Consider the following 21,203-nt stretch of genomic DNA (forward strand, 5'->3'; position numbering starts at 1 on the left):
GGATTAGGGCCAGCATAAGTAAGAAGGAATCAGTGGTTCCAGATCTAAACACTTTGGGAAAAGCGAAGTTAGCAGAAATCAGGATGCCTACCTCTAACAATGAAACCAGACTGTTGCCTTCCATTATAAAAGGGAGCAGTTGATTCCACAACCAAGACCTCACCCAGCAGAAAATCCTTAGAACACAGAGAAGTACACCAAAAAGAGAAAAACCTCAAGAGACAAATGGACAATTCGATTGTGATGTGTTTTTTTTGTTTGTTTGTTTGTTTGTTTTCCTTTTTTTTCACTAATGAGATAGCAGAAACATAAAAATATCTCTGTTGGGAAGTGTATTACATCCTGTCAGTGTTCCACCCATACCTCTCAGCTCCCTTTATCGAATTTTTATGCATGCCAGCTTCAAGCAAGCTTTCCCCAAATTACAGCACCTGTTCCTGCTTCTATATGCCAGAGAACCTGTCTCAGAACGCTGGAAACTGGTTCCTGAGAATGTGTGTTCCTCTGAAGGCAACCTAGAATAAATTATTGATTAGTGTGAAAGCATAAATATTCCAGCTTCCTTAGCATTAATAAAGACAGCTCTAAGATGTAAGATAAACTGAAATATGGTAGTGAGTGTTAAAAACATTTAAGTAGAATCTGCGCTTATGAAATGCTGCCCTAAAGAAGCAGATTTCTAACAGTGTGCATTGCCTGACATCACACTTAGACCTGAGTCACATTTAGGAAAAGACCCTAAATCAGAGTTAGAGGAGGCTTTTAGAGGAACAGACTGTACCCAGATGAACTAGCAGGAGCAGAGAGTAACTGCTAGGGGGAAAGTACATCATCCATAGCTGTTTTGAAATGCTATATCTTCTCTTCAAGTGTTTCTCAAATCATCAGTCTGGAAATCAGACATGACCTTAGAAAAAATAATCGGAGTTCCCATCGTGGCACAGTGGTTAACGAACCTGACTAGGAACCATGAGGTTGCAGGTTCGATCCCTGCCCTTGCTCAGTAGGTTAACGATCCGGCGTTGCCGTGAGCTGTGGTGTAGATTGCAGGCGTGGCTCGGATCCAGTGTTGCTGTGGCTCTGGCGTAGGCCGGTGGCTACAGCTCCAATTCGACCCCTAGCCTGGGAACCTCCATATGCCGTGAGAGTGGCCCAAGAAAATGGCAAAAAGACCAAAAAAAAATAATAATAATAATCTTCTCAATCTCCTGGAATCTTCATTTTTTTCCTCCACTAAATATTTATTAAGCATCTACTGTACACCAGTTACTCTCTCCAGCAGTGCTGAGATAACCAGACAGACACCACAGACACTGCCATAACTGAATTTATATTCTTTTGTGAGAATCAACCACACACAAAGAGGCAGCTGCTTTATGTGCAGTAAATGTTCTAACAGGTTAAGTGAAGGGTGCTATGGGAGCTCATATAGAGGCACACAGTCTTAATGGGAAAAAAGAAGAAATGGATATTTACATGACCAATCTATAAATAATTTATTATAAGTGACAAAATGTCTTATCTGCCTCACAAAGGCCTATATTTCTGTCCTCCTCCAATTTCAAAGATGCCAAAATTGTAGTAAAATTAATGAGACCAAGTCTTAGTGAATAAGATTTATATATACAGAGAGAAAAACAGGAAGAAAAGATAGATCAACAGTGGCCTTTCACCGTCATCCTGAGATAGGCAACCAGAGAAAAGAGAATAATGTAAACTACATTGAAATAATCAGGATGATTCTCTTTATGAGCTACATTTAGCCTTAATAGTATAATGTGTCTGGCAGAGTAGACATTGAATAAAGGTATTTATCTACTCTTGGGAGTTCAAATTGGGATAAATCCAGTGGGAAAGAACTATCAAATTCACAACATCATGCAACTGGAGAATTTACCCTGAGAAAATCGCTATAAACCTAGCCAGAGATTTTTCACAAAGTTGATAGTCACAGCATTAGTTATACTAATAAAACATTGGAGGATTTGATACAGGACAAAAATGTTATAAAGTATGATATAGTCATAAGATTAAAAATATACAGCAAAATTATAATTTAAAGAACAATAACAAGGAAAAACTAATAGTAAGTGGGAAACATTTTGTAACATAAAATATAAAGTGTAATCTTACTGAAAGAAAATGCTTCAAAATGAGAACCTTTCTTGATCTTTGCTTAGTCTTAGAGGTAAATTTCTTTCTTTACACTTTTCTTAGTTTCCGAATGCCTAAATAAGTTTGCATTACTTCAAGACTCAGAAGAGAAAATGATCAAGAAAAAGTCTTCAACATAGGGGATTTATCTCTTTCTCCCTCCAATCATATAAGTTTTTTGCCTGACATTTTTGATAGTTTGTTTTCTGGTATGCACACTTAAGAATTCTTAGGTCTTCTTGGAGATTTGATCCCTTTATTACTATGTAGTGTCTTTTTTTTTTTGTCCCTAATAATTTTCCTCATTCTGAAATCTGATGTGTCTTAAACTTGGTGTGTCTAAAATTAATATAAATACTCTTTCTTTTTATTACAGTTAGCATGGTATATCTTTCTCCAACTCTTTACTTATTTATTGAAGTTGATTTATAATGTGCTAATTTCTACAGTACAGCAAAGGGACTTAGTTATACACATATATACATTCTTTTTTATATTCCTTTCCAGTATGATTTATCCCAGGAGACTGGATATAGTTACCTGTGCTTTATAGGAGGGCTTATTGTCTATCCATTTTAAATCTAATAGTTTGTGTCTACTAATGCCAAACTCCTATCCATCCCTCTTCTTATCCCTCTCCCCCTCGGCAACCAAAGTCTGTTCTCTATAGCTTTGAGTCTATTTCTACTTTATAGATAGGTTCATTTGTGCCATGTTTTAGATTCCACATATAAGTGATATCATGTGTTATTTGTCTTTCTTACTTCACTTAGTATGATAATATCTAGTTGCATCCATGTGGCTACAAATCGTATTATTTAATCCTTTTATATAGATGAGTAGTATTCCATTGTATATATGTACCACATCTTCTTAATCCATTCATCTGTCAATGGACATTTAGGCTTAGTCAAGACATTTGCTTACATGTCTTGGCTGTTGTGAATAGTGTTACTATGAACATATGGATTCATGTATCTTTTTGAATCATTGTTTTGCCCAGGTATATGCCCAGAAGTGGGATTGCTAACTCATATGGTAATACTCTTTAGTTTTCTGAGGAACCTTCATACTGTCTTCCATAGTGGTTGCATCAATTTACATTTCTGCCAACAGTGTAGGAAAGTTCCTTTTTCGCCACAACATCTCCAGCATTTCTAATTTGTTGACTTTTTAATGATGGCAAATCTGATTGCTGGGGGGTGGTACCTCATTGTAGTTTTGATTTGTATTGAGCATTTTTCATGTACTTGTTGTCCATCTTCATGTACTTGTTGTCCATCTATGTCTTCTTTGGAAAAATGTCTATTTAGGTCCTCTGCCCATTTTTTTTTGTCCATCTATGTCTTCTTTGGAAAAATGTCTATTTAGGTCCTCTGCCCATTTTTTTTTTCTTTTAAAGGGCCGCACCTGCAGCATGTGGAAGTTCCCAGGCTAGGGGTCAAATCAGAGCTGCAGCTGCCAGCCTAACACCAAAGCCACAACAATACCAAATCCAGGATTCATCTGCAACCTACACTGCAGCTCACAGCAACACTGAATCCTTAACCCACTGAGCGAGTCCAGGGATTGAACCCACATCCTCATGGATTACACTTGGGTTTTTAACCCTCTGAGCCAACAGGAATGCCTTCTGCACATGTTTTGATTGGGTTGTTTGGTTCTTTGTTGTTGAGTTGTATGAGCTGTTTTTATATTTTGAGATTAAGCCTTTGTCAGTAGCATCATTTGCAAATACTTTCTCCCATTCTATAGGTTGTCTTTTCCTTTTTCATTGTTTCCTTTGCACTGAAAAAGCTTGTAATTTTGATTAGGTCTCATTGGTTAATTTTTTTTTTCTTTTTAGGGCTGCACTTGTGGCCTATGGAAGTTCCCAGGCTAGGGGTTGAATTGGAGCTGCAGCTGCAGCCTATGCTACAGCCATAGCAACTCCAGATCCAAGCCATGTCTGTAACCTACACCACAGCTCACTGCAACATCAGATTGTTAACCCACTGAGAAAAGCCAGGGATCAAACCCACATCCTCATGGATCCTATTTGGGTTCATTACCACTGAGTCACGATGGGAACTCCTGTTTTTTTGTTTGTTTGTTTTTATTTCTATTACCTTGGGATACCAACCTGAGAAAACATTGGTAAAATTTATGTCAGAGAATGTGTTGCCCATGCTCTCTTCTAGGGGTTTTATGGTATAATGACTTATATTTAAGTCTTTAAGCCATTTTGAGATAATTTTTGTGCATAATATGAGGGCATGTTCTAACTTCCCTGATTTAAATGCAGCTGTCCAATTTTCCCAGCACCACTTGCTAAAGAGACTCTTTTTCCCATTTTTATTCTTGCATCCTTTGTCAAAGCTTAATTGAGCATAGGTGTGTGGGTTTATTTCTGGGCTTTCATTCTGTTCCATTGATCTGTGTGCCTGGGGATTTTTTTGTTTTGTTTGTACTGTAGCTTTGTAGTCTTGTCTGAAGTCTGGGAGAGTTATGCTTCCTGCTTTTTTTTTTTTTATCATTGAAACTACAAACTTGTTTTTTGAAACAGCAAACAAAATTGACAAACCTCTTGGCCAGGCTCACTACAAAGAAAAGAGAGAAAACCAAATAAGCAAAATAAGAAACAAAAAAGAAGAAATATCCATAGATACCACAGAAATACAAAAAAAGAGAGAGAATACTGTGAACATCATCTACCAACAAATTTGATAACTTAGAAGAAATAGACAACTTTCTAGAAACACACAGCCCACCAAAACTGAATAAAGAATAAATAATTTGAACAGACTGATAACTAGAACTGAAATACAATCTGTAATAATAATAAAAAAAAAAACTCTGCCAACAAAAGTCCAGGAACTAGATGGCTTCACAGGTGACTTCAACCAAACATAAAAAGAACTTTTCCAAGATTTGAGAAGAGAAACACTCCCAAAGACATTCTATGAAGGCACCATCACCATGATACAAAAACCAAACAAAAATATCACCAAAAAAGAAAATTACAGGCCAATATCTTTGATGAATGTAGACACAAAAATTCTCAACAAAATATTAGCAAACCAAATCCAACAACACATAAAAAGTATTATACACTGCAATCAAGTAAGATTCATCCCAAGTTCACAGGATGATTCAACATACACAAATCAATCAATGTAATACATTAACAAAAGTCGAAAACCACATAATCATCTCAATAGATGCAGAAAAACCATTTTACAAAATTCAACATCCACTCATGATAATAACTCCCATCAAAGTAGGTATAGGGGAACATATCTCAACATAGTATTTATGACAAACCCACAGCCAGTACTCAAGCTGAAAAGCTGAAAGCCTTCACACTAAAATCTGAAATAAGACAAAGATGTCCACTCCTGCTACTTCTATTCAACATAATATTGGAAGTCCCAGCCACATCAATCAGACAAGAAAAAGAAATAATAGATATCCAAATTGGAAGGTCAGGCATAAATTGTGACTATTTGCAGATGACATGATACTATATATAGAAAACCCTAAGGACTTCACACAAAAACTGTAAGACTGATAAATAAATTTAGCTCAGTAGCAGGATACAAGATTAACATTCAGAAATTAGTTGCATTTCTTTACACTAACAATGAAATAAAAGAAATGGAATATAGAAAATAAAATACCTTTTTAATAAAAAAAAAACTGGAAATATACCTGACCAAGGAGGTGAAAGCCTTATATGCTGAAAACTATAAAATATTAATAAAGAAAATTAAAGAGAATTCAAAGAAATGGAAAGATATCCCATGCTCTTGGATTGGAAGAATTAATATTGTTAAAATGACAATACTACCCAAAGCAATCCACAGAATTAATATGATCCATATCAAATTACCCATGACATTTTTCATAGAGCTATAATGAATAATCTAAAAATGTATATGGAACCATATAAGGGCCAGAATTGTGAAAGCATCCCTTTACTTTTTTTTTTTCTTTTTTGGGCCACAGCCATGTTATACGAAGGTTCCCAGGCTAGGGGTTGAATCAGAGTTGTAGCTTCTGGCCTATGCCACAGTCACAGCAATGTGGGATCCAAGCAGAGTCTGCAAACTATACCATACCTCACAGCAACGCTGGATCAGTGACCCACTGAACAAGGCCAGGGATGGAAACTGCATCCTCAGAAATACTAGTTGGATTCATTTCCACTGTGCCACAAGGGAAACTCCCAGCATCCCTTCACTTTTAATCTGTGTATTTGTCAGTATTTTATAGATTGCATATCACTGGGTCTTACTACTTTATCTACTCAGTCTGTTTTGTTTGATGTATTTGGACAATTCATAGTGAAAGTAATTATACATATGGTTAAATTCCTATCTGTAATACCTGAATGTTTTCTTTGTTGTACTTTGTTTTTGTTTCCTTTTTTTTTCCCCCACCGCTGCACAGCATGGGGATCAAGTTATTCTTACATGTATACATTTTTTCCCCCACTCTTTGTTCTGTTGCAGTATGAGTATCTAGACATAGTTCTCAATGCTACTCAGCAGGATCTCCTTGTAAATCTATTCTAAGTTGTATCTGATAACCCCAAGCTCCCAATCCCTCCTACTCCCTCCCTCTCCCATCAGGCAGCCACAAGTCTATTTTCCAAGTCCATGAGTTTCTTTTCTGTGGAGATGTTCATTTGTGCTGGTTATTAGATTCCAGTTATAAGTGATATCATATGGTATTTGTCTTTGTCTTTGTCTTTCTGACTCATTTCACTCAGGATGAGAGTCTCTAGTTCCATCCATGTTGCTGCAAATGGCATTATGTCATTGTTTTTATGGCTGAGTAGTATTCCATTGTGTATATATACCATATCTTCTGAATCCAATCATCTGTTGATGGACATTTGGGTTGTTTCCATGTCCTGGCTATTGTGAATAGTGCTGCAAAGAACATGCAGGTGCGTGTGTCTCTTCTGAGTAGAGATTTGTCAGGATATATGCCCAAGAGTGGGATTGTGGGGTCATATGGAAGTTCTAAGTATAGATTTCTAAGGTATCCCCAAACTATTCTCCATAGTGGTTGTACCAGTTTACATTCCCACCAACAGTGCAGGAGGGTTCCCTTTTCTCCACAACCCCTCCAGCACTTGTTTTTTGTGGATTTATTAATGATGGCCATTCTGACTGGTGTGAGGTGGTATCTCATGGTAGTTTTGATTTGCATTTCTCTTATAATCATTAATGTTGAGCATTTCTTCATGTGTTTTCTGGCCGTCTGCACATCTTCCTTGGAGAACAGTCTATTCAGGTCTTTTGCCCATTTTTCCATTGATTGATTGATTGGCTTTTTTGCTGTTGAGTTGTATAAGTTGCTTATGTATTCTAGAGATTAAGCCCGTGCCTGTTGCATCATTTGAAACTATTTTCTCCCATTCTGTAAGTTGTCTTTTTGTTTTCTGTTTGGTTTCCTTGGCTGTGCAAAAGCTTTTCAGTTTGATTGGGTTTATTTTTGCTCTTATTTCTATTGCTTTGGGAGACTGACCTGAGAAAATATTCATGAGGTTGATGTCAGAGAGTGTTTTGCCTATGTTCTCTTCCAGGAGTTTGATGGTGTCCTGTCGTATATTTAAGTCTTTCAGCCATTTTGAGTTTGTTTTTGTGCGTGGTGTGAGGGTGTGTTCTAGTTTCATTGCTTTGCATGCAGCTGTCCAGGTTTCCCAGCAATGCTTGCTGAATAGACCTTTCTTTTTCCCATTTGATGTTCTTGCCTCCCTTGTCAAAGATTAATTGACCATAGGTGTCAGGGTTTATTTCCGGGTTCTCTATTCTGTTCCATTGGTCCGTCTGTCTGTCTTGATACCAGTACCACACTGTTTTGATGACTGTGGCTTTGTAGTATTTCTTGAAGTCTGGGAGAGTTATGCCTCCTGCTTGGTTTTTGTTTCTCAGGATTGCTTTGGTGATTCTGGGTCTTTTGTTGTTCCATATAAATGTTTGGATTGTTTGTTGTAGTTCTGTGAAAAATGTCATGGATTATTTGATAGGGATTGCATTGAATCTGTAGATTGCTTTGGGTAGTATGGCCATTTTTACAATATTGATTTTCCCAATCCAGGAACATGGAATATCTTTCCATTTCTTTACATCTTCTTTGATTTCTTTGATTAAAGTTTTATAGTTCTTGGCATGTAGGACCTTTACCTCCTTGGTCAGGTGTATTCTGAGGTATTTGATTTCTGGGGGTGCAATTTTAAAAGGTATTATATTTTTGTATTCCTTTTCTAACATTTCATTGCTGGCATACAGAAATGCGACTAACTTCTGAATGTTAATCTTATATCCTGCTACTTTGCTGAATTTATTAATCAGTTCAAGGAGTTTTTGGGTTGAGTCCTTAGGGTTTTCTATGTATAGTATCATGTCGTCTGCATACAGTGACAGTTTTATCTCTTCTCTTCCTATATGGATGACTTTTGTTTCTTTTGTTTGTCTAATTGCTGTGGCTAGGACTTCCAAAAGTATGTTGAAGAGCAGTGGTGAGAGTGGGCATCCCTGTCTTGTTCCAGATTTGAGTGAGAAGGCTTTCAGTTTTTCCCCATCGAGGATTATATTTGCTGTGGGTTTATCATAAATGGCTTTGATTATGTTCAGGAATATTCCCTCTATACCCACTTTGGTGAGGGTCTTGATCATGAATGGATGTTGGACTTTGTCAGATGCTTTTTCTGCGTCTATTGAGATGATCATGTGATTTTTGACTTTTCTTTTGTTAATGTGGTGTATGACGTTGATTGATTTGCATATGTTGAACCATCCTTGTGAACCTGGGATGAACCCTACCTGGTCATGGTGTATAATTTTTTTGGTATGTTGTTGGATTCGGTTGGCTAAGACTTTGTTGAGAATTTTTGCATCTATATTCATGAAAGATATTGGCCGATAGTTTTCTTTTTTGGTGTTATCTTTGCTTTTGGAATTAGGGTGATGGTGGCGTCATAGAATGTCTTTGGGCGTATTCCTTCTTCAACCTTTTGAAAGAGTTTAAGGAGGATGGGCACCAGATCCTCTTTATATGTTTGATAGAATTCGCCTGTGAAGCCATCTGGTCCTGGACTTTTATTTGTAGGGAGTGTTTTTATGACTTCTTCAATGTCATTTCTAGTGATTGGTCTGATCAGTTGATCTATTTCTTCTTGATTCAATTTTGGAAGGCTGTAAGATTCTAGAAAATTGTCCATTTCTTCCAGACTGTCAAATTTGTTGGCATATAGTTGTTCATAGTATTCTCTTATGGTTTTTTGTATTTCTGCAGTATCCGTTGTGATTTCTCCTTTTTCATTTATAATTTTGTTTCCTTTTTACCTTCCATTATTATTCTCCCTTTGTGAGTTTTAATTGAACATTTATTTTATTCCATTTTTTCTCCCTTAGCATGTAACTTATGCTTATTTTTTATGTTTTAGTGATTGCTTCAAAATTAAATTGCACATTTACAGTGATTACATTTACTTTCAAATAACATTATATCACTTCATGAGTAGTGAATTTACCTTGTATCAGAGTATTCCAAATTCTTCCTTCTCATCCCTTATAACATTACTGTCATTCATTTCACTTATCCATAAGCTATGGTTGTTACCCCATTACCCATTATGTTGATGCTATCTATTATCATTTGAACAGATATTATCTATTAAATCAGTTAAGAATTTAAAATTAAAAATTTTATTTTACCCTTATTTCTTCCTCTAATGCTCTTCCTTTTTTGTTATGTAGGTCTGTCTCTAACATATTTCCCACTCTGAATAATTCTTTTAACATTCTTGCAGGCAGGTCTGCTGGCAACAAATTGAATTTTTATTTTTTCAAGAAGGATAATTTTCTGGATACAAAATTCTAGGCTGGTGGGATTTTTCTCTTTCAATGCTTTAATACATCTCACCACTTGTTTCTTACATGGTTTCTGAGGCTAAGTCTTTTGTACTTCTTATCCAGTTTCTATACACATAAGGTAGGTATTTTTCTTCTTATTTCTTTGAAGATTTGTCTAGTTTTCTACCATTTGAATGTAACATGGCTCTGTGTGGATTTTTTGGTATTTATCATGTTTAGTTTCACTGAGGTTCCTGAATCTGTGGTTTCATGTCTGTTATTAAATTTAGAAAATTCTAAGCTATTATTATTTCAATTTTTTCCTTTGATTTCCCTCTTTCTTCTTTTCTGGTATTCTCATAGTGTATTATACCTTTTGTAATTGCCCCATGGTTCTTTGGTATTCTCTACTTTTCCTTCTTTTTTTCTCTTTATACTTCAGTTTGGAAAATTTCTATTGACGTATCTTCAGGATTACTGATTCTTTCCTCTACCATGCCCAATCTATTAGTGAGGCTATTAAAGGTATTTTTTTACTTTATGTCATAATGTTTTGATTCCTGGCATTTCCCTTTGATTCTTTCTTAGAGTTCCATCTCTCTGCTTATATTATCTACTGTTCTTGTTTATTACTAGAATAATTAGCACATTAATTATAATTGTTTTAAGTTTCTCATCTGAGAATTTCAACATCTCTGCTATATCTCAGTCTGGCACTATTAGTTGCTTTATCTCTTCAGACTTTCTTTCATATTTCCCTTCAGTGCACATTGTTGTTTTTTGTTGAAAAGGAAGGTCTGATGTTTTGGGTAATAGAAACTGAGGTAAAAAGAATGATAATGTGAAGTTTTATGTTTATCTGGCTAAGATTTATGATGTTTTTGCTGTTTGCTATAGCTGTGGGTGTCTGAGACTTCAGTTTTCTACAGTGTCATTTTTTTTCTCCCCTTTTGTCTTTGGATTTCCCTAGAAACATTCTCCATTTGAGTCTGAACTTTGCAATTCTTTCAGCTCTGTACCATGTTTTAAAGAAGACTTTTGGGAACAGGAAAATTATAAGGAACAGGAGGATAAGGAGTTGGATATTTTAGTTTAGGTGCTGGTAAGGTAGTTTCCCTTGAGGAAGGCAGAGAACAGAAGGTGCTGAGTGTGTTTCAGAATAGTTATCCTATCCCCAATCCCCACCCAAAGCTGGAGGAGATTTTCCCCTAGCCTTCACCATGAGAACCTGGTGTTCCTAGAGTAAAATTCACACAGGTGAGGGTGCCCCTGAGACTAAGTCCCCTAGAGCTTTATATCAAGACAGTCTGTAATCAGCCTCCAGCAATTCATTAGTTACCATTTAAGTTTTACTACTAACATGTGTATACTATCTCCAGAATCTTCTACTCTAAGTAACCTGCAATTCTGTAGTCTTACCTCTCTGTGTAGTTTTCTGGGAGTCAGTTTGTCCTATGACCTTGATTCTCGGTTGGATCTAAGAAGAGTTGTTGATTTTCAGTTCATTCAAGTTTTTTAATTTTTTATTATTCTTGATTTGCAGTGTTCTGTCAGTTTCTGCTGTACAGCAAAGTGACCCTGTTATACGTATATATACATTCTTTTTTTCACAGTATCCTCCATCATGTTCTATCACAAGTGATCAGATATTGTTCCCGGGGCTATACAGCAAGATCTCATTTCTTATCCACTCCAAATGCAGTAGTTTATATCTACTAACCCCAAACTCCCTTTCCCGCCCACTCAGATTTTTTCTTATTATGATAGTAAATGTGATGCCTTCCAAGCCTTTACCTCTAAGAGCTGAAATCAACTCATGTTCTTAATAGATAAATGTTAAATTGAAAAATGCTGGCCATTTTGGCAATTCAATGGCTCTGCCCCTAACACAGAAACAAGCAAAGGTACAAGTAGTCAAACTGTGGGGTTAGGAATAGAAAATCAGGAAATCTCAAGTGTACCAGAGCTGAAGCTCCCATGAGTTTGTTGTGTTGCCTCTTCTTTTCTCTACTTTCCTGCTCACACCCTGTCCCATGCCTCTTCTGTTCTTGATTTCTCTTCTTCTTTCCCAGAAATGTCCTCTGGTCACTCCTCTTTTAAACTTCTTCTACTGAAAGACATCTTTAAATTCCATTTCATAGAATTTTAAAACAAAAAGTGGTCTCTAGATACATAAATATATAGATATATATGTAAATAAATATAAGTAGGTATAGAGATATCCTTGCAAATGCCTATACTATTTCTAGGAATAGTTACATCTAAAAGAGGAACACAGGCATGGAAGAACTAAAGGGAAAGGAAGGCTTATTTTTACTATATTCTTTTTGTGCTATGTACATGTATTCCTTAGGAAAAAAAATATTACTTTGTAAATTGAAGTCAGTCATCCACTCTTAAATATGATCATTGCTATCTAAAAACAAACAGGCTATAGAAAACATCATTTTTAGGAACAGAAGCCTGAATGCTTTTACCCTAGGATGAGAAACAAAACAGGAATGTCTATCATCCTTAGCTCTAAGCTTATAAGGAAAAATAAAGATTATTAAGAAAGAATCAATCCTGTCTTTATTTGCAGATGGTATTATTGTATACATAGAAATACAAAAAAGAGATTTCCTGTTTTCTCTTTTGTTTATTAAAGTAATATTAGAATTAATAAAGTTAGCAAGGTTACTGGGTACTAAATCCATATGTAAAAAATCAATTATATTTTAAATAATAGTAATAAACCATCAAAAATCCACTTAAAGCAGTAAAATATATCAAATTCCTAGAGATAAATATAATGTCAGCTTCAAAACAAGATAGGAATGTCTTTTCTTAACACTTCTAGTAAACATTGTACTGGTAGGATATACCACCTTGGAAGCCAGATTCTCTCCAACTAGTCTCATAAAAACGTTGTCACATGATCATCCAATAGATTCGTATAAATACAGCTACTGCAACTTAAAAAGGAGAGATGACCATTTCCATAAATGATCCTGAAGCAATTTAATATCTTCATGAAAAAAAAACAAGCTTACTCATGATTGCACACCATACATACATACATATATTTGAACTTGATAAAAAATATAAGTATATTAAAGAAAAACAATAAAGCTTTCAAAAGAAAGCATAAGAGTATATTTGACATTTGGTAATAAGGAAAGATTAAACAGGACACAGCACTAACAGTATGATCCAGTTGAACCTCATTAAAATTAAAAGAACTAATTACCAAAAAACACCGCTAAAAACAGGTATGTGAATGGGCAAATCCCAGGCTACGCAAAAATAAGTGCAATGAACATGCCTGAAAAAATCCGGAATATGCTTTCTTAAAGCTCAAATTAATTAGAAAAAATCTAACACACTGTTTTTAAATGAGCAAAAGACTTGAATAGGTATTTCACAAAGGTGATACCTAAATTCTAATGAACATATTAAGAAGTGCCCAACATCATTGTTTGTTAAGGAAATGTAAAAAAAAAAAAAAAAAAAGGACTAAGTAAGGTTATACTGCCCTACACACCGAGAAGAGTAGATAAGATGAAAACGGCTGAAAATAACAAACATTCAGAAAAATGAGGAACATTCTTACTCGAAACTGTTGGGATTGCAAATTAGTTTAAATATTTTGGAAGACAGTTTGTTAGTATTTAAGAAGTCTAGAAGTATGCCTATCCTGTGACCTAATAATCCACATCTAGCTATAGATCCAAAAGAAATTAGTGTAAATTTCAAAGAAACTACATGCGTAAGAATATTCACAGCAGTTTTATTAATAATATGCAGAAACTGAAAACATGCCAAATGCCCATTAAAAGGATAATTAAAAAATAAATTGCTCAATATGCATACAATGGAACACAAAACAGTAATAACCAAGAACAAAATACTTACATATACAGTGTTATGGATGAATCTCACACTATACTTTGTATTGAGAAAAAGAAGCCAGATATTTTAAGAAGTAAATGGAAAAAAAAGTAAACACAATATTTAATATTTATATGAAGCTCAAGAACAAGCAAAATGAATCTGTAATCATAAAAGTAAGAATAGTAAATATTTCAAGAAAGAGAATGGATAATAATATTTACTGGGAAGGGGAATGCAGGAATATTCTGAAATGATAAAAAAATCTGTATCTTCGTCTAGGTGGTGGTTACACAGTCTTTGGTATGTGAAAAAATTCACTGAGTGCTTAAGATTTGTGCACTTTGCTATGTATAACTTATACTCCTATTTAAAAGGGTTTTTTTTGCTTACCAATCTTATACTGATCCTCCATCACCTCACCACACTCTCAACCTGTAAATATCCCAGATATTCAGCTATCTTCCCCTCTGCTATACAGACTAAAACACAATCCTCCATTGCACTTTCTTCTTTTTATTACATTCTCATAGAACAGAACCATGTCAAAGGTCAAAACTAAACATTTATCCAAACTTACTCTTTTCTTTAATAGAAAAGAACTTTCCTAAGAAGAGTTTGTAAATCACAGTATCATGCAAACAGTTCATATACCATCGCTTCTAATAACATGTTCAGAACAAACAAAGGTTTTTCTGAGTCTTTATAATAAAGCTATGTCTCCAGTTCCCCAACACTGTGAATATATGACTTGTCCTGAGACCACCATCTGTTTCCCTTATGGTCTACCATTAAGAGATAATACCTATATGCAGTACCTTAAAATACAGTGGCATCTACCTTCCTAGTAACTGGTTGGTTGGCACTGCTCCAATGGCTTACTTCCACCAAAGGCTATTATTCAGTCACAGCATTCAGATCCTTAAAGTGAGCTCCAGGGTCTAGTCTGGCCTGGAAGTAATAAATGAAGCTTGTGTCCAACATTTTTAACTCCCTTAAATCTATATTTCTTTCCATTAGAAGATCTAACAAGTTAGCCTGTGTCCTTAAAGCTCTGTATACCATTTCATTGGTACCATGCTTGATTCTATATGGAACTTAATTTCCTATCCAAAAACATTAAAACATTTATCATTTCTGCTAAGGAAAAAAATCACCAAATTTTTCACCTCCAACATTCTTACAAAAATTAGGTTCCTAAAATTAACCCTTGAAAAGCTTCATGACACTGCTGTAAATAGAATTAGGTTTCCTTAAAGGCCAAAATAAAAGTAAAAACCTTTGAAATGAAATCTTCCAGGAAAAAGGTGGATCAAGAAGGCATGACTAAAGGAAATCAGAGCAGAGTGAATTCAAATTCAAGGGCCTAGATTCCAATCCCTGCTCTGGCACCAGGCACATGGTACCACCTCAAAATATTTATGAGTCTCTAGTGTGCCTATGAGAGACTGGACTAAATCTTTTTTTAGATTTAGTGTAGGAGAACAAAGATTAAAGATTTCTTAGTGTGCCTATGAGAGACTAGATTAAATTATTTCTTAGATTTAGTATAGGAGAACAAGCACTGGCATTTGTTTCCTTCACTGAAAAAATAAATAAATAAAAGAAATTGATGAACAAAGCTCTTAAATCCATTTATCAGTCATTTTCAAGAGAAGATCTTTCGGCTCAAGGTTTTCTTCAGAGCAACTTTGACATCCTTATTCCGCAGGCTATAGATTAATGGGTTGAACATGGGCACAACGATGGTATAGAATACGGAGGACACTTTCCCCTGGTCAAGGGGTAAGATAGAGGGTGGTCTGAGGTACATAAATGCTCCTGACCCAAAGAAAAGAGATACCAAAATTATGTGGGAACTGCAGGTACTAAAGGCTTTGGATCGGCCCTCTGCGGAGCTAATGCAGAGAATGCTAGAAAGAATGAAACCGTAAGAGATTAAAATGGTCACAATGGACACCCCAATACCAATGGCCACAACAATAAAGACCACCAACAAATTTACATAAGAGCTGTTGCAGGAAAGCTCAAGAAGGGGAATGATGTCACACATAAAGTGATTGACAAGGTTATTGGCACAAAAGGTCATAAACATTACATTTCCCATATGGGCCACAGCCCCAAACACTCCCATCCCGTAGACGCCCAACAAAAGGAGTAAACACACCTGAGGAGACATGGTGACTGTGTACACCAGTGGTTTACAGATGGCCACATAGCGGTCATATGCCATCACTGTCAGGATATAAGATTCAGAAAAGACAAAGAAACAGAAGAAAAAAAACTGAGTCATACACCCTGCATAGGAAATAATATTCTTCTTTGAGACAAAACCCATCAGCATTTTAGGGGTGAGAGTAGTGGAATAACTAAAATCTATGAAGGACAAATTGAAGAGGAAAAAGTACATGGGAATATGAAGGTGAGAATTCAGTCCAATCAGAGTTATCAACCCCAGGTTCCCCACCACAGTGACCACATAGAAACTTAGGAACAGGAAGAAGAGGGGGACCTGGAGCTCTGGCTGGTCCGTTAAGCCTGCGAGGACAAACTCTGTCACAGAGGAGGTATTATCTGCAGCCATTGTCTTTCTTCTAGGAAAATCTGTGAGGGGAAAAGAAAAGTCACTGGAAGAAACAGAGGCTACATGATATGGAAGTTAATGAAAGTTATGGAGGTGAAATGGAGAAGATAAGAAAAGAACATTTACTGACCACTAACTATGGGATAAGCATTGTTATAAATGGGGTGTGGCATTATGATTATCCTCTATGATAGATGAGGGCTCTAGGCCTCAGTGACCGGCACAAGTCCCAGTACTGCTGTGTTGCAGCAGAAGGTCAAGTAAGATGGTCTAGGTCACAGAGTTTGAGCCACAGGACAGACCAGGTCAGGCAAGCACTCACCCTCCTTCTGCATGGAGTCACAGTCCTTTTTGTCCTGCACTTTAAATGCAGTGCTTTAACCCAGATTACTGGCTGAGAAGGAGAAAATTCTGATCATAGTAACAGAGGGGCAAGAGATCTTGCTGAGGTTTCAGACAATGACAATCACACAATGTACGTTATTACCTGAAACTGACATAAAAACTAATAAAATTTTGTGTAGCAATTTGCATTCTACACTCTTTACTGAAGGGGTGGTTATATATTAAGGGTGGCAGATTTTCTTTCCAAAAGATAAATTTCTATTTGGGGAAATTCAAGTCTCAGTTAACAGATGAGTTATATAGGTTTAGGTCCTAGTTAAGGGCTAGAGTCTTTTTGAAGAAGTTATGAAAGCAAAACAGAAAAGCAGAAGTCCACCTTCCTCTAAACCACTGTATGTTTATGAGTATATAAATGTGCATCAGTGAGGATTTGCTAAGACTCAGCAAAGATGGAATCTCATCTATCTGTTTACAATGAGAATTGTCTATGGCCCAGAGTGACTCTAATGAATCCCAATCCCTATTTATAATCCCATTACACTTACTTAAGAAATAGAGAAAAATAATCCATTATTGGAAAATTAAAATAAGCATCAAAAGTAAGCTTTCCTCAAGACCCAAGGGCAAAGAAGACCTTAGGGATTCATTGAATGTTCTCTTTCCTCTAGGAATTTTAGAGGGTTCTTGCATGCATGATACAACACCAGGGAAAATTCTTCTGAGATTTTTGTCTCTCCAGAGATGGTTTCCATGGCAATTTTGTTTTAAATGCTTAAAGGTTTTATTTCAAGTGAATCAGGACTTCTCTAAAGTCATTTTCACTGTTGGCTTGCTCTGATACAAGCAGAGAGAAATATTGGAATAAATATTCTTGATTAAGTTACTTTTGTCACTGAATTTTTTCCCAAAACTTGAATCTCTATATAATGGATTCCTTGTCTGTTTACTGCTGACAATAAAATATATATGAGACATGGATTATAACATACTTATGTGGAAAATATCTGTACAATGCAGTGTCTTTCTATATATGCCTCACACACATTCATTAACCCTCAAATGTCTGGTAGACCTCAGGCAGCACCAGAGTGGTGCTGAGGGCAGTACCCTTCACTCCACATAAGAGAATTATAAGAATAAGCTGCAATTCCAACCAAAAAGTCAAAGCTCCTATGTAGAGAAAAGATGACTACAGAAAAAGTCTTCATTTTATGTGACTTCAGATAGGCTCTGAATAAAATTAAATTCATCTCTCAGAAGTCATAGAGTCTGTATGATAGATACCTAATGTTCAGTTGGTTTTTACTATATATATTTGGTGTATTAAAATGCTGGGTAAAATGATTCAAAAGAAATGGTCCATGCCCCTAAACGGGTTTATAGTCTAATGGAGGTATCTTTTGTTCTGTCTCTTTATCACTTTATTCCCTTCATGTTTCAAAATTTCCAAGGTTCAATTCTCAACCATCTGAACCTCTTCTTCCTCAGATGTTTGGCGAGCTCATTTATGACTCCAACAACATCATTTTTATTTTTAGTTTCTAATTTTTTATTTTTAGTTCTCATCTTTTTGTTAATTCCTTGTCTGATGTATACAACCGCTCTATCAAAATACTCCAGTGCTGTTTGTTGTCACTCTGAACTCAACAAGTACAAAAATTGACACGTCTTCTTTCTCACCCAAATAGATTGCCCAACCTTCTTTCCCATTTCTTTATTGGAGAGATAGTAGAGCATAGTATTAGTGGGGTATTATAAGTTCTGGTTCATTTTGAGTTGGTCCTAGTCACATCTGTTGTTCCCTGAAAAATCATAGTAGCAGCCTCTCTTACTGTGAAATATATCCCAGTTAAATGAGAAATTGTATGTGGAATCAAAACAACCTCCCCAATTCCTGGCTCTTATACTTACTGTGTGGCCTTGGAACTTTATTTAACCTCACATAAGCTTCAAATTACTTATTTTAAAATGGGAATAACAAGTAATTTCCTTTATGTAGAACGGAGAAGACACAAAAAGTATTATGTTGTAGTTATTATTATTATTGCTGTTTTTATCATCATTATTATTGAGATCTATTCATTTGGATGAGAAAATATTTTATATTACAATGATATATAGGATTAGCTAAAATAGGGACTGAAAGCAGGAAAATCAGTTAAAGTTTCACAAGCCGTGCGAATAGTATACTGAAACAGTATCAAGAGCTAAGATCATGGAAATACAGAATTTTATATCTATATTTTTTGGAAGAGAAGGAGAAGAAAGAAGTACAAATTAAATCTGACTAAAATTTTGAAACCCAGGGAACCATGAGCAGGATGGAAGAAATTAATAAATAAGGTGTGGAGAGGATAAGGAGCTAGATTTTAGAGTAGATGGTAAAATGCTAGCAAAAAAATCTTCAAAAAAGAAAAAGTAAGTTTAAACATTGGCAGTGGAGGAACAGAACTTGGGAAAAGGGGATCAAAATACAAATTAGGATACCCTGGCCACAGAAGAATGATAAATTATTCCAAGAAGAATGGCCAAAGGTTAAGAAAATATTTCTTGAATGCATGAAAATCACAGAAGCCAAAAAAAAAGAATTTCTTGTGTGAGAATTAACTAATCTTTCTATGCATTCAAAGGAAAAAAGAAGAAATAGAAAGGAATATAAGTAAATTGAACTCTTGCACTCTAATCTACTTCTTCCATAACACTGTTAACCTATATTTTGTCCTCAAATGTTTGGAAGAATTCAGTATTCTTGTGTTCCTGGAATTCTTGTATTCCAGTATTCCTGGAATTTCCATTGTCAGAGGATTTTCACAACAAATTCAATTTCTTTAATAGATTTAGGATCACTCAAACTTCTATTTCTTCTTTTGTAAGTTTTGCAAGTTTTCATCTTTTAAAACAATTTTACAGTTCCTACAAGTTATTGACTTTATCAAATAAAGTTGTTCGTAATATTACTTTATTTTTCTTTTAATATTGGAAGAATATGTAATGATTTCCCTCTTTTCATTCTGATATTATTAAATTTTTTGTATCTTTTTTTGGTAAACCTAGCTAGAATTTTATCAACTTTCTCAAAAGTTCCTGGTTTAAAAAAAAAAAAAGTTCCTAGTTTTAATTGATTTTCTCTATTAATTATTGAGATTCTATTTCATTAATTTACACTCTTATCTTTATCATTTCTTTCCTTCTTCTGAACTTGGGTTCAGTTTGCTTTTCTGTCCCTAGATTTTTAAGAAACATTGGTTGTTGACTTTAAACTTTTCTTCTCTAAGATAGGTATTTAAAATTATAAATTTCCCTCCAGAAACTGCCTTAGTTATACTATGGAAGGCTTAGCATTTTTTTTTTCATTTTTTATTCAGTCGAAAAATTTATTCAGTTCAAATTTCCATTGTGATTTCTTTCTCAAAATTGAGTTATTTAAGAAAGTGTGGTTGAATTTCCAAATGATCTAAAATCTAGCTCCTTATTGTCTTTACTCCTTACTTATTCATTTCTGCCATCCTACTCATGGTTCCCTGGGCTTAAACTTTTAGTCTGATTTACTGTACTACACAGCTACAGTGATCAAAACAGAATGGTACCGTCAAAAAACAGAAATATAGATCTCCTGTTCTATCAATAGAACAGGATAGAAAGCACAGAAATAAACTCAAACACCTATGGTCAACAAACCTATGACAAATGAGGCAAGAACATACAATGGAGGAAAGACAGTGTTTTCAATAAGTGGTGCTAGGAAAACAGGACAGCTACATGTAAAGGAATGAAATTAGAACATTTTTCTAAAACCATGAACAAAAATAAACTCAAAATGGATTAAGGACCCAAATATAAGACTGAAAACTCTAAATCTTCTTGAGGAAAACGTAGAACACTCTTTGACATAAATCACAGCAGTATCTTGTTTGATCCACCTCCTAGATTGGTGAAAATAAAAACAAATAAACAAGTAGGACCTAATTAAACTTAAAGGTTTTTGCACAGCAAAAGATAACCATAAAAAAATGAAAAGACAACCCACAGAATGGGAAAAAAATCTTTGCAAATGAAGCAACTGACAAGGAATTAATCTCCAAAATATACAAACAATTTATACAGCTCAATATTAAAAAAAAAACAGGGAGTTCCCATTGTGGCACAGTGGAAACAAATCCGACTAGGAACCATGAGGTTGCGGGTTCGATCCCTGCCTCTCTTAGTGGGTTAAGGATCCAGCGTTGCCCTGAGCTGTGGTGTGGGTCGCAGGCATGGCTTGGATCTGGCATTGCTATGGCTCTGGCAGAGACTCGCAGCAATAGCTCCAATAACCTCCATATGCCACAAGTGCAGCCCTAAAAGGACCAAAGACCAAAATATATATATATATATATATATATATATATATATATATGTGTGTG

At 35.3% G+C, this 21,203-nt stretch overlaps 1 protein-coding gene across 1 annotated transcript; it reads right to left on the minus strand.

Moving 5' to 3' along the window:
- Window positions 1–15,519: 15,519 nt before the first annotated feature.
- Window positions 15,520–16,458, minus strand: LOC125111632 (olfactory receptor 8B12-like). Its single transcript, XM_047753636.1, has one exon. The coding sequence runs from the start codon at window positions 16,453–16,455 to the stop codon at window positions 15,520–15,522; it is 936 nt and encodes a 311-aa protein (XP_047609592.1). The 5' UTR covers window positions 16,456–16,458.
- Between the last annotated feature and the right edge of the window lie 4,745 nt (window positions 16,459–21,203).

The sequence above is a fragment of the Phacochoerus africanus genome, chromosome 11 (genome assembly GCF_016906955.1).
Source record: "Phacochoerus africanus isolate WHEZ1 chromosome 11, ROS_Pafr_v1, whole genome shotgun sequence".
NCBI lineage: Eukaryota > Metazoa > Chordata > Mammalia > Artiodactyla > Suidae > Phacochoerus > Phacochoerus africanus.

What these genes read in the sequence shown, in the direction of transcription:
- LOC125111632 (XM_047753636.1), bottom strand. Translation starts at nt 16,455, where the DNA reads ATGGCTGCAGATAATACCTCCTCTGTGACAGAGTTTGTCCTCGCAGGC.